This window comes from Leuciscus leuciscus (assembly GCF_965113295.1).
Source record: "Leuciscus leuciscus genome assembly, chromosome: 21".
NCBI classification, from domain to species: Eukaryota; Metazoa; Chordata; class Actinopteri; order Cypriniformes; family Leuciscidae; genus Leuciscus; species Leuciscus leuciscus.
In genome coordinates, this window is record NC_138745.1 from 26,179,522 (window position 1) to 26,194,469 (window position 14,948).

Below are 14,948 nucleotides of genomic sequence, written 5' to 3' on the forward strand. Positions count from 1 at the left end.
TTATTAATACTTTAAGCAATGATGCCTCAAATTGATCAAAGTAAAGATTTTATAATGTTAAAAAAACATTTCTATTTCAAATAAATGCTGTTCTTCTGAACAATTAAACAGCACAATTGTTGCTTCTTAAGCACAAAATCAACATTTATTATAATAATGTTTCACAATATTACAGTTTTACTGTATTTCTGATCAAATAAATGCAGCCTTGGTGAGTTTGAGACTTCTTTACAAAGACTGATCCAAACTTTTGAACGGTATAGTGAAAAAGCCAGTAAAAATGTTGGACACACTTGACTAAATTTATGTTTTTCATGATCTTAAAAAAATTTTTAAAGACTAAATCATGAAAGATTTGGATTGTGTCTATAGCCCTATTCGGACGGTAATTGTTTCTCATGGGGTCGTAAGGTATTTTCAACATTTACAGGGGCTAGTTGGTGATTTTATTGCCATCCAAATCCAGAATGTCAGTGTTTTTCTCCCACCACCCGCGTAAAAAACCCTGGTCGAATTACATACTGTTTTTTGACAAACACCAAGGTCGTTTGATAAATTAACTGCCATCCGAATCCACATCACTGAGTTTACAAGAAGAGATCAATTCAAAATTCACTGTTTAAATCTTTTGTGAGCACTGCTGAGCACCGTACGATAACTGTTGCGCTTCGCTGCAATTTTCATGTTTTTTAAAGATGTACACTTTAATTATTGAAATGTTGGAAAGTATTTACAAGAACAATATTTCATCACCGCTCCACCTCAGCGAGTGGAAGCTGTTAAGAACAAAAAGGAGAAAGAGAAGAAAAGCATGTAAAGATATGAAAATGGACCATTATGCAACCATGCAACAACAGATATGAAATACCATTTTAAAATATTATATATAATAGGGATTGGGATATATATATATGTTGGGGAGGCCTGTCCCCAACATATATATATATATATATATATATATATATATATATATATATATATATATATATATATATATATATATATATATGCCAAGCAACTTTGTTTACTTCATGTAAATAAGAGGCTGCATTAACTTATTTCTGTTAATTTCCACATTTTTAAAATGACACATAATTTTGAGATAAAATGCAAGACAGAACACCATTTCAACTATTGTGTGTCAATCTTCCTATTTTTAAACAGATTATTTTTTTAAGCAAATAATAAATAGGATATTATTTTCCTTATTATTCCAAGCATGAGACATTTTATTTACAGCAGACAATCATGTGAATAACCATGTGAGCAGCGTGTTCCCGGATTCATAGGATCACAAAACTCGTTCCTTCACCGTGAATAAATCTCCATCCGAATGTTTTATCATTGAGGTGCAATGCAAAATTTTTTTTTTTTACAGACATCCACATGAGAAATATTTACCATCCGAGTAGGGCTTTATTATGACTTTCTATACAAAACTTCCATTTTAATACAACAAATGGGTGCGTTGGATCACATAGTGAAAGAAATCCAACAAGTGGTCAGCATACAGTTGAACTCCTAAAATACTGTTTTAAAAGCATTCCAGGTGGAAGTTGGTTGAGAGAATGATGACCAACTGCAAGAGCTGCAATCTAGGAAAAGGCTGGCTCCCTTTGAAGAGGCTAAATATAAGATAGCATTGATTTGCTTGCCATTTTTTGGTCACTACGTAATTCTCATACTTTTATTTGTATTATTTCATAGTTTTGATGACTTTACTACCATTCTAGAATGTGGAAAATATTGATAGGGAACGAGAATGTAGGTCCAAACTTCTAAATGCTAGTGTACATATGAGCGGACACAAACCTTTCCCTTCAGCTGGTACTTCTGCAGTTCGTCCAGCACAAAGTCCACCTGCTTGGCTGTGGTAAGGGAGGCGATGTTTCCCTCCAGGTTCTTGCAGTAGTGCTGAGCATTGTCATAGCTCTCCTTGCTGGAATTGATCTGAAGACAGGCCTCCCCAACATTACTCCAACCGTCTCCACACAGCTGGGCTACAGAGAGATCATGAGATGTCGAGGAATTAGTAGGGCTGAGACGATACACCTATCTCCAGATTCGATACTATCACGATACCTGGATGCCGATACAACATGTATTGCGATTTTTTTTAAGAATTGCGATTCTACAAGTATTGTGATTCGATATTGCAATATATTGCATTTTTTTAACACTAGACCATCGTGAAAAGTTAAATCATACACTTATACAGACTGTACATGATGTATAAGATGAGTCATATTTACAAAAACAAATCATCACATCTTTCTGACTTTTATTTCAAAAGCATCATACAGTACTACATTCTCTTGAATAAATGATTCAATAACAAATAAATTTTTTAATAGTCACTTGTCGCCACTTAGTGGCGAAACAATGTAACCGATAAATGCGTATTTTAGCACCAAGTTTCAATCAAAAGCTGATTTTGATCGCAATCGTAGACATCAGTGTTCATATTTGAACTTTAAACTTATCCAAGTACTTCTATGATAATTTGAACTATTGTATCACAGAAATAATGATACTATGAGGTTGAAAAGACTGTTTGTGAAGCTGTTTCATGACAACTCTCTCCGGGTCAGCGGCAGCGCCAACACAGCTTTGAATGTTGCGATATGATTTTGTCAAAGTTTCATAGATAGACGAATTGAAAGATTGCGTGGGTGTTCGAATCGAGATCAATCTTTTAAAGAGCTCTATTGTCTTATCTCTCTCTCTCTCAGCAAATGAGTAGCGCAAGGGCTTTTCAGTGCATTCAGTCTCACGTCTCTTCCACGCGTCCACTTGGGACATTACGTCACTAACAACACATGTCCTCCTCTGTTGGAACGTAAGTGGCTTACTTCTGTCAACCTCATCTACAATCAAGGACAAAAATAAAGCAATTGAATTTGAATTAATATCGATTCTGGAATAAAAAAAAAAATCTATTTTAGAATTGTAAAAAAAGATTGCGATGGCTAGGTGAATAAATTTTTTCTCCCAGTCCTAGGAATTAGGAGCTTTTATCTCAAGCCTCATATTTTTCCCATTTCTCGTTTGATCTATGCTCTTCAGAGACAGCAGGAGAGCTCTTAACATGATGAAAATTACTCTTTAGAACCAAGTGAAGCTCTAAAAGGGCCAATAGCTAATTCAAGCAAAGTGGCCGGTTGAAGAAATTTCCCACAGTGATAAATGCCAAGCACAATCAGAATGAATCATTCAGCAAATTTACAATTCAAAGAAGACAAAAGGTATCCTGATTGACTCTTCAGGTATGCTGAAGTTTCTTCAGGTCAGAATTTACAGAGCACAACCACAAATTCAAGTACAACCAAAATAAAATTACGAAACAACGATAGAAGAGGTAAGGGGGTGTCTTTAACCCTAAAGGTAACCCTAAAGAGTCTTTAAATCTGCCGAAAACAGGATCTGTTTAAAAAAACTAGTGACCTTCCTGTCTAGACAACCTTTTAAGGTGCACTCCTGACACAAAGGCCCTGTTTAAATCTGATATTAAGATGCGTTTTGGTCGATCGGATCACAAGTGGACGACACTAAATACAGGTGTAAACGGAGTTTTAAACGTTTTGAGCTTGTCCATTTTCGACCATTTCCGGAGGTAGTGGAAAACCAAATTCGACCAGATTGCTTTCGTAGTGTAAACGCTCATGTGGTCGAATGTATTCGGACAGCCACAAAGGACTGCCTACTCTCCGCCTACTGACCTAACACGTAAACATTATGGGAAGCGCGCTAGCCAGACGGGATTTAAACTTTGTCGGCAGGAGAACCAAGTTTGGTTTGAAGACGAAAAAACGTACCAAGCAAAATGTTCTCTCACCATTCCTGATTTCTAACACGCACTATCGCATTCGGCGTGATCTTGCGGCTGTCAGAGCAGAAACGAAAGCTGTTGCTTCCTGTGTGTTTCCGTTGTCTCTAGGCACGTTCATATATAAATTGCGCGACCTAATTTTGTCCATTAGATCGAAAGATCTATACATTTACCTGCCATAGAAGAAATCAGGACAGAAGTGGTTGAAAGTGGACCAAAGAAATAGATTAAAACACTAGGTGTAAACGGGTATGTGTCTCCCTCATCTACTTGTGATTCGATTGACTAAAATGCATCTTTAATCCAGGTGTAAACAGGGCCAAAGGCTAAAAAAAAAAAAAAAAAAAAAAAAACCTAGCTTCTTTTGGTCAATATGGCCCACAATGCACTGTAGTAAGCTCACTGAATAAAATGAATGATTAAGATGGCAGATGAGTGTGTATAAACTCATTGAAATGGTCTATTTTACCCAATATAAGCATGCTACATATTTTTATGCTCATCATGTCCTTAACTTGGCAGCATGTTAATGGCAAACTCCATTGGAATCAATTGTGAAGAATGTGTGAAAAATGTTTGACAAGCCCAATGAGTCCAATCAGTCTCTGTTGTCAAAATAAAAAAATAAAAATCTCTCCCACCATCCTGTGCCGTTCTTACCAGGAAGGGTGTGGCATTCCTGCTGCTGAGGATCCCATTGGCAGCTGAGGTTGAGAGAGCAGCTCTTGCAGTTGGCCATCTTACTGCAAATCTGCTCATTCCTGATTGGACAGTTGGTGAAATTCTTTACAGTCTAGTAAAAAGAAAGTCAAAAGAGTTTTCAACAAACACAGGACTACTAGCACATAGAGTTGTGTAGTGTAGCATTGATGCCCTCTGCAGGCCAACTTACAGCAGTGCAGTTACTGAGAGCTGAGATGCATTTCTTGCTGTCACACCACTGACATCCATTAGTGTTGGCGGTACAGCTGGTGCAGTCTGAGAAGCGGTAACATCTCTCATCCACCGTGGCTAGAGCAGAGACAGATCGAAAAAACAAAGAAGAAAGGCTGAGATGAAGAGCAGAAGATTTTAGTGCAAAAAATTAGTCTCAAGTATTAATATCAAACAGTAATCTAGAGAGACATCTAAACTCTTCCAAAGCCAACTCTCATATCAGACCTTTAACCAAAGTAGAAGAGAAACATTTAGCACTTCAAACACCTTCCACTCTCCATTTACTTCTAATCGCATGACTTCAGACAGTGGAACTTATGTAAAGGATCAAAGAAGCCTCTGTTCTACGTCTCTCTGCTTTGACAATCCTTTATTCAATAATTAAAAGAACTGGATAATAAGAGTAATTCATTCAGAAATCTGACAACATGAGTGCTTCCAGCGTCTTGCCGTTATTTCAAAATCATAGTACACAGTCTTTATCGCATAGGATTTAATTTAGAGTGCAGTTTCACATTTTTCCCATGGCACTTAAGATTCAGCAGTGGCAGACAGAGGTGAAGAAAACACTGAGACACACACGCAACACAAACAAGGCCAGTGCTGCCAGGGATTATCCCAGCATGCACCTCTCAAGACCTCAGGTTTGAATTTCAAATCAAACAAAACAAAGCCAAATACTGCATTGGCTGGAGGTCCACACACTCACTTTCAAAGGCTCAATTCTGGCTGATTTTGTGTGGTTGGTTGTGTTCTGACATGTGGCAAAAGATCAAACAGACTGGCAGTCCTGCAGAGCAGAGGAGGGCTGTGGGAAACTGTCCTCTGCGTCTGCTTCAGACAGCTTGTGCCCCCTCCATTACTCTCTCATTAACACAGCCAGTGCACAATGTAGCAGACAAACCCAAGGGCTTAGATCAATACACACAAGACTGATTTCTTGGCTTGGGCATGGTAGAAAATGTTTTAGCTGAGGGTGGCAGCTTCTAAGCCTCTTCCAGATACCTACCAGCTTTGGCAGGGCAGAATGGAGCAGGTGTAGCACTGTTAGTGAAGCTGGGCTCCCAGGACACGCAGCGGCCCGCTTTCCAAACGCAGCGCACGCCAGGGCCTGCAGCCTCACAACGCTCCTGACCCAGGAAAGCCTCACAGCTGGGCGGCCTGTAGATCAGTACGTCATTCAGAAGGACGCTAGAGAAACCCCCGAACACATACATGGATCTAGAAAGAGAAGAAGATAAAGACAGTTGAGTAGACATCAACCTTTTGCGAGAGTGTGTGTGTGTGTGTGTGTGTGTGTGTGTGTGTGTGTTTGTGTGTGGGGGGGGGTTCTCACCCATTACTGGTTACTGCTGTATGTCCAAAGCGATTCACGTCTCTGTGCAAGTTTGGTTTGGGAAGGACCTTCCACTCGTCACACGCTGTAAGAAAAAAGGCACATGGAAAATAAAACAATTTTGACCAAATTATTGTACATTACTTTTTTCATGCCTTTTTCAATTAATTTGTGATTACGGTAAGACTTAAAAAAAACCAAAAAAAAAAACCTGGTTTGATTCGGACTGCTGTGGTGTGAACCGGTTAACCATGACATTAAGTAGAACCAGTTTAGGAATGATTTGCTCATAAATCTGAAATCACTATGCAATATATTAATATTTTTGAACATAGAAATACAACTAAAATGTATTTTCCCAAAGGGAAACTCCATGGACTTTATTAACTATAATAAAACATTTCCTGGACAACACAATTTTTTAATTCTCTGATATTTCTTTGGCGTTCCATGTGGGAATGCTGACAACTGTACACAACCGTTAAAAAATTTGGGGTCAGTACGTTTTTAAGACATTAATATTTCAGCAAGTATATACAGTATTAATTTGATCAAAAGTGACAGTAAAAGACTTTTACATCACTACAAAGAAAGTATATTTCAAATAAAAAGTTGTTCTTTTTAACTTTCTGTTCATTGAAGAATCCTAAAACAAATCCACAAAAATATTAAGTAGCACAACTGTTTTCAACATTGATAATGATAACTGAGGACTGCAATATTGGCTGCTGAAATTTCAGAAAAATTCATTTTTATTAAAACTACATTTTTAAACTAATTGAAATATCTAAAAAAATTATAGTGTAATACTAGTATTTCACAATATTAGCTTTTACTGTATTTCTGATCATATAAATGCAGCCTTTTAGAGTAGGGATGGGTATCGATAATAATAAATAGTAAGTGTATTTGGTAACACTTTATTTTACAGTGTCCTTGTTACATATGTTACATGTACTTACCATAGTAATAACAGTAAATTATGCATAATTACATGCAATTAACCCTCAACCTAATCCTAATCCTACCCTAACCCTAAAGTAAGTACATGTAGTTGATTAATATTACTCAGTACTTAAATATATAATTACACTGAAACAATGACACCTTAAAATAAAGTGTAACCGTGTATTTTCTTAATTTCTCCAGTACCGACAGCAGAACCGATAACGTCAGAGCTTATCGATACTGCAGTCTTTCATTATTTAGCCCCAGGGCTCATTAAATACCAGGTTTTGGTACCCATCCCTTTTGGTGAGCAGAAGGAAATATCCTTCAAAAACATTAAAAATCTTACAGACCTCCAACTTTTCAACAGCAGTGTATGTCAAAGGTGTAGCAAAGCACCAGCACAAACCAATGTCATAGGCGAGAAAGTCAGCAGAGAAGCACTTGGCTCCATTGCTAAGAGACGTGTCATTATGGGTATTTCCTCCAAAGATGAGTAGAGTTCCTCCCAGCAGCACAGACGAATGCAGGTAACGCGGGTAACCGCTTTCCCTAAGAATCGTCCTGTGACACACAACAAACAACATCAAACTGATGCACCAAAACTGAAACTAACTGAACTATAGCCTGTTCTTCTACAATTTTTTTCCATTGAATATGTATGTGCACTCTTACCAGGTGCGGGTCTGAACCTCATAGCGGTAAAGATCATCAACCAGGCCGTATTTGTTTGCTGGGAGAGATTTGTAGCCTCCGTGGACGTACACGCTCTTGCTACCGCTGTCGTACACACTGCTATGGCCATAACCACCCTGAGCGATTGCTCCTCTAGTCTCTGGCACCAGCCAAGTGTTCGTCCCTGTGCACAGAAACAAAATAACTTACTCTAACATTAAAAAGTGCACCTTTAAGTCAAGGATTTCCTTTACACGTTAAACACATTTTGCCTCTCCATAACCAGTCTGCGGAAATTTGACAGTAAGCATGTTTCAGTGCAATGAGTAGAATAACAATGAGTTACCTCATCCCAATAGAATATGTTTTGTGGTACGAGTTCACAACACTTGTAATATCACTTGAGAACATGAAGATTATGCCCTGATCCAAGAGTTTAAAGGGGTGGTTCAGGATTTTCGACATCGGACCTCATTTTCAAGTGAGCCTGGTTGTTATTCATCAGTGGAGACAGTTTTCAAAAAAATTCATCCAGTCCTTACTTTTGGACAGTTCGCCGGTGCTAGGCTAGCGCGAGTCAACGGTGCACGTTAGCCTGCCGTTAAAAACAGTTTTACCCACTCCACAGTACACCAAAAGCAAATCAATTATAACGCCAGACTATCGATGTAAATGTCTGTTGAGACAAACGTGGCCATAGTCCTATGTAGATACTCTGTAACTTTAGTGATGAGTGTCAGCGGCAGGTAAATACACTTGCGTGATTGTTATGTGGACCGGCTCTCTCGGTTTCCTAGGTAACCAAATATAACTCCGCCGCTGCTGTAGACTGCTTATAAATACAACTAATGCAATGTGATGAAAGGGTAGTTTGATTTCTAACATTATTCTTTACATCGATAGTCTGGCGTTATAATTGATTTGCTTTTGGTGTACTGTGGAGTGGGTAAAACTGTTTTTAATGGCAGGCTAACGTGCACCGTTGACTCGCGCTAGCCTAGCACCGGCGAACTATCCAAAAGTAAGGACTGGATGAATTTTTTTGAAAACTGTCTCCACTGATGAATAACAACCAGGCTCACTTGAAAATGAGGTCCGATGTCAAAAATCCTGAACCACCCCTTTAACAGGTACAAATTATTCAAATGCTTCAGACTGAGAGACATGGAGTCTCTGGATACATTATGTGTTCATTGGTCTTTGCAAAGAACCACAGCTTCATCTACTGGACCACTGGTGTAAAATAAAAAAATCTAATTCGTTTCAACCCCTGCAGACCTACTTGTTTTACTGTTGCTCTCAAAAGTCGCCTATAGTGTCTTAAAAAAACAACTAAATGTACAATCTGTGCTGTTATTGTTAACGAAAACTGGTTTTGAAACAAACAAATGTTATTTTTTTTTAAATACAAAATAAAATATTTCAAAATATTACTAAACACTATAATAACACTGTGTACAACCCAGAATCTTTGGGTTCTTGCAGAACCTTTCAATCCTAATCAAATACACCATAGTCAGCCACTCACTGATGTTGTACTCCTGAACATTGCTGATGTAGCTGTAGATGGAGGAGTAGCCAAAGATGACCACCATCACCACATCGCCGTTATCCAGCTCGACTATATGGGCGGAGTGGCCTTCCACAGCGTAGACCTGCCCATGGGCTGGCACACTGGGGAACTTCTGCGACCACGTCATGACGGGTATGTTAAACACCCACAGCTCATCGGTTACGTTACTGGCACCCATCTCCAACTTGCCTCCAAACATATAGATGTCATCCTGAAAGAAAAAGATTTAATAAGTTTTAATCTACAGATAAATATTGTAAAGTTCCCATACATTTCTTTCAGCTATGGCTACCAAAATGAATGTGTAAGTGATCGATATCTTAAATTATGTTTCATTTGGTTTTGTATATTTTCTTTATACTGGTGGTCAGAGACTTAACAAGAGCATTTACACTCCCGTTGAAAGTTTTTTTTTTTTTTTTTTATGTTTTTGAAAGAACTCTCTGATGTTCAACAATGTTGATTTTATGTGATTAAAAAACATATAAAAACTGTAATATTGTTAAATAATATTACAATTTAAAATTAATGTTTTCTATTTTAATACAATTTAAAATATAATTTATTCCTGTGATGAGAAAGCTGATTTTTCAGAATCAATGGATTACAGCCATTTAGCTTGAAGACAAAATATTGTTAACACTTATGTTACCCGATATAGTGCCAAGGAGTGTCCGTATCTCGGCAGGGGTCCGCTACTGATGGGTACAGTATTCCAGATGCCACTTTCCAAATTGTAACTGAAAAGCAAAAAAAAAAAAAAAATAGTTAACATCCTAACACAAGTTCATTTACATATCTAAAATGGAAAAAACATTTCCAGACTGTGATGGCTTCAGATTTACACAAATTACCCATTATTCCAGTAGTTACAGTCACAGTCTGAGTTTTGACCGAAATATCATATCCACAACATCGCTAATGCTCCCTATACAAAGAGTTCCCTCTGAGAATATTCAGACTCACAGCTTTTACCCTCAAACTGACAGATTAATCAAACTCTACTCCTACCACAGGCTCACATTGATTTATCATTAGTATTATTATAATTACTGCGGTTTTATTTTTGGATTATTGTCATTGTATGGAAGCGCAAATGCAAATAAGCCTTGTGCACAACATGAACTGGGTTATGCTGTAGGCCTACACCGTGCTCTGAACTACCACTTACTTTAGAATCATCTGAAAGTTGCTGTAGTTAAACGTGTAGCCACCGACGACCCACATGACCTTTTCCTGGACAACCGTCTTATGGGATGCTCTTCCCAGCGACGCTCCGAAAGGCTTCACTGTGGGCATGATCCAGTAAGACTCTGTGGAGGGCACTGTTAGCGAGCAGTCTGGACCTGAGAAAAAGAGAGACAGCTTAATCGCTTGTACAATAATCTAAGGCAGTTTCCCAAAATGGGGCTTCACAGACCTCTGGGGGTTCACGAGGGAACTGCAGGGGGTTGAAAAGCTTGAAAATTTAAATATATACAAAATAAAAATAAATATAGGTGGACAATTATTCAAAATAAAACTGAAATCACTATATAGCTTTGACGAATTCAATCTCTGTATGTGCAGAGTTTAACGTGCAATAAAATGTGTGCTAGGTTCACTTTATTTACACATTCCCATAATTTCCAACATTTCTGTGGATAGGAGTTTACAGCATTTCACCAGCATTCTGTCAAAATAAAAGCTTTAAAAGAGAAGAATTTAAGAAATAAAAATGAGTATAGGCTTTATGCCGAACGTCACATGAACAAACAGGAAAGCAAGCCTCGTTCTAACCGCTTGTCGGAGGAAGTGTTAAAGGCAGTACGAACTGGCGCAGATATCTATGGCCTTTTAAGGTATTCAGCTAACCTAGCTATATTCTCACTATTGTTAGTTAGAAGAAGAAAAATAAAAAACTTTTAGATATCAATCTGCATATGCAATCGGTTATCGCTCCTTTGAAAGTATCTTAGTTAAAATGGCTCTATATTTAACGAAGAACACACAAAAGACACTGAACTGGAAGCGAAGCAACCTGTTTTACAGAACACAGAAGTTTGTTGCACATAACCCCCATAGTAACTTCAACATTTAATACAATTATTATAATTATAAATATTATATATTTTTTTATTTCACAGGACAACTGTAATTTACAACAGTTAGGCTATATAATTATATATAGCTATATAATTCATTATATAGGATTCATTATTATCATTAATATTAGTAGTAGAAGTATTACTACAATAAACCCTATATAAAAGCAGCCCTATATATAAATAATCTTCAAATAAAAAGAATAAAGATAAAACATCTACTAAACATTTTTTTTAATATATTTTATCTGTTTATTAGCATGTCATGTTACCAATAACCAACATCAGAGAACCATGGACATGCGAGTGTCCTTAAATTATTGAAATATTTACTTAAAATATTTATTTGAAGTACCCTTGACATTTTAAGGCCGATTCATACTGCGCCGGCAGACGGCAACAGACACTTCGTCGGGTTTTGTTGGATCAGTGCGTTACCCCAGTCGGAGCTTGTTTTCGCCGACTGAACATGCCGAATCGGTGCTTGTCAGGTTATAGAATGTCTGAAAAGTGACATACTGTAATCTGGTGATTGTCTGCATTGGTTGGCGTCTGTCGGTGCAGTGTGAACTGGCCTTAAGGGGTTCAGTTGACCAAAAAGTTTGGGAACCCCTGATAGGTAACATCAACATCTTATGAACGGATGACCTAAACAGAGCAGGTCTGGCAGCTTCTCATGGTCATTACTATGAAGATTCACATCGCATGCATCTCCTCACATGAGGCTTGGTGAAAAGTTGGCTAGAAAGACTCATTAAATTAACCTTAAGGCATCCTGATGTAAATGCTCTATCACGCTTTGACATTTTGTGACATTGTGGCAAAAGCCTAATGAGGATGCTGCAGTGATGCAGAGGTGACAGATGCACTATTAAATAATCAACACCAGGGGGAGACAACGCACATAACAACAAAAACTACCTGAGACACAATGCTCTGTTGGGAACATGAAACTGGAAAGGTCTGGGATTTTCACAGCATCCTGTAGAATACAGGAGAGGAGTGGAAACGAGAGGGGAAGTGAGTAGTACCTTGCCAGCTGTCATTGCACACGCACAGCTTTTCCCCGGTGAGGTCACAGTAGCCGTGATCGGGGCTGCCACAGTTGTTCCTGCAGTACGGGATGTCACAGGCCTCACCCTTCCAGTACTTATCGCATTCACAATACACACGGCTCGCTATCGAGTTCCCCGAGGTGCACTTCCCGTGGCTAGAGCAGTTATTCGGACACGAGTTGATTCTGTCGAGGGAGAGATGAAGAAAGAAGGTTGTAAAAAGCAAACAAGGAGGAAGTTCGTACACAGATGTACAAAGGGAAACCTGAAATGGGAGAGGGTATATTGAACAGGACTAATCTGTGATTACACTGAGAATAAAACAAGCAGAGAGGCGATAAAATTAAGACCTCTGTGTGATTACGTGTTGAGAAATTAACACTAGACCAAATCAGCGGGCTTTCATTAACTCTGTTGTCCCAGCGTGGCTGAATACTCACGAGTAGAAGATTTCAAATCCCGTCAGGTTGTAGGCAGCATCGCTAAAAAAGTGCAGGAGTGCGTAGCCTGAGTTGGTCTCCACTTCAGGGACGGTCTCGTTTCCTTTCGGTTCGGGGACAATGAGACCACTGTGAGACAATAAAAAAAAAAATAGAAGCTGGTTAGGAAATGTTCCCTCAATCTTCCTTAAAAGCAGTAACTTATTCCATTTGTTACGCAGTAAAGAGACATTTTCCGGTGCGACTCTAGGAATGAGGTTTTCAACTTCCAAAAGAGGTGCAAAGGAGTGCTATGGGGTCCACCAAAAATGTGTAAAGAAAATACTTTACAAAATCTATTTTTAGTGCTTTCAAAGTTAACATGTTGACTTCAAATATTTATTAAATATGTGTTATGCAATAATTTCTTAACATACCTAGTGCTTTGAAATCTATCATGAAAAGTGTTTTATAAATAAATTACAATATTTTTATTGTCAGGTTTATGCACTACCGTTCAAAAAAAAAAAAAAGAGAGAAATACTGTGATATATTTAGATACAAAATGAACTTATTTTGAATTTTAATGATATCTTTTTAAAAGGTCATTTATTCCTGTTTATGGGAAAGCCGAATTTTCAGCCTTACTCCAGTCTTCAGTGTGAACATTATTCCTTCGGAAATCATTAGAATATGCTGATTTGGTGCTCAAGAAACATTTCTTATGATTATCAATGTTGAAAACAGTAGTGCTGCTTAATATTTTGAGAAAACCGAGATTTCAGGATCCATGGACAGGTGATGATAAATAGAAAGTCTTTTTTTTTATTTTTTTTTATGGACAATATTTTTTTATATCTCTGTTGTCTGGTACAAAGTTTGCACTTATATTGTAGGATTCTCTGATGTTATTTTGTTGCTATTTATAACAATGACAAATAAAGAACAATTCAATTCAAAAGAACAGTATTAATTTTAATCTTAAAATGTAATCTTTTTTGTAGCATTATAAAGGTCATTACTGTCAATTTGATCATGCTTGCTAAAAAAAGTCATACAATTGAACAGTATAGTGTAGATCTATCATTTAAGGAGCCGTATGTAAGATTGTGGCCAAAACTGGTACTGCAATCACTTTCAAATTACTGTAGAGCGGTGTATCCCCTCCCCATCCCCCCTGACTCGAGGTTGCCAGATAGGCTGCAGGATCCAGCAGGAACGTAGGCTGCTACGTAGCTGTGGTAACTAGAGCAGAGCTGGCAACCCCGATGCCGAAACACTACTGACTTCGTGATTGGTAGATAGGTGGAGGGTGGAGCTTCAGGCCAAAACACAACATGACAACATCAACATCAGTTGAGGGCTGCAACTTCACTTTTTAAATGACAATATCCTGGCCGGACTACTGTTGTCAGTGATATAAGTATTTGAAATGAACATGATTTCTTAATGTCTAGTGACATATCAGGGCCATTTTATGATTAATTGAAATACATTTCTTACATACAGCTCCTTTAATAGTGTACAGAAAACCAGAAATTCTGTCAAATTAATACAAAATAAACATAAAAATTTTTGATAATTGCCTTTAGCATTAGTTTAGTGACAAACAACATGTTGCCTTTATAATTAAAACAACATGTTGCCTTTATAATAACACATTAAATATATCTCTCACACAGTATAAATGGGTCTTTATGCATGAACATACATAGCTGCCATTATATTTTAGGAAGGGGGTACTTGGCACCAAAAAGTCTGAAAACCCAGTTTTCAGTTTTAGAAAACACACTCACCTGAAGACAGCAACTAAGGGAGCATAAATAGAGTCTCCATCATAGACGTACATGTGGTCCCAGCTACATTCGGTCGCAAAATGGTTAAACCGTAACCTCAGGACTGCGTTTGGGCTGCAAAACAAAGGTGATGACATAATGCTTAAGAATGTGTTGCTGGCTGCATAATCCATTATGAGAACATATTACAGCAGACTCATTTCTGCCAAGTCTGAAGGGTGCAAGGCGGAATGTGCTCGTCCAAGCCTTTTCTGGTAACCCAACACAGAAGAAAACACCCTTGTAAGGGCTGCTGAA

The 14,948-nt window shown here is 37.9% G+C and overlaps 1 protein-coding gene across 2 annotated transcripts in view; it reads right to left on the bottom strand.

Moving 5' to 3' along the window:
• Nucleotides 1-14,948, bottom strand: part of atrnl1b (attractin-like 1b) — a 101,925-nt gene that overhangs the window by 74,106 nt on the left and 12,871 nt on the right. For both annotated transcript variants that reach the window (XM_082152926.1, XM_082152927.1), the window contains exons 3-15: nucleotides 14,652-14,765; nucleotides 12,877-13,005; nucleotides 12,413-12,621; nucleotides 10,469-10,643; nucleotides 9,950-10,037; nucleotides 9,253-9,508; nucleotides 7,725-7,908; nucleotides 7,459-7,613; nucleotides 6,102-6,186; nucleotides 5,775-5,986; nucleotides 4,722-4,840; nucleotides 4,490-4,622; nucleotides 1,813-2,000 (exon numbers count right to left, since the gene is read on the bottom strand). In XM_082152926.1, the coding sequence (XP_082009052.1) occupies nucleotides 1,813-2,000; nucleotides 4,490-4,622; nucleotides 4,722-4,840; nucleotides 5,775-5,986; nucleotides 6,102-6,186; nucleotides 7,459-7,613; nucleotides 7,725-7,908; nucleotides 9,253-9,508; nucleotides 9,950-10,037; nucleotides 10,469-10,643; nucleotides 12,413-12,621; nucleotides 12,877-13,005; nucleotides 14,652-14,765 (2,047 nt within the window). The remainder of the gene's footprint in view (nucleotides 1-1,812; nucleotides 2,001-4,489; nucleotides 4,623-4,721; nucleotides 4,841-5,774; nucleotides 5,987-6,101; nucleotides 6,187-7,458; nucleotides 7,614-7,724; nucleotides 7,909-9,252; nucleotides 9,509-9,949; nucleotides 10,038-10,468; nucleotides 10,644-12,412; nucleotides 12,622-12,876; nucleotides 13,006-14,651; nucleotides 14,766-14,948) is intronic.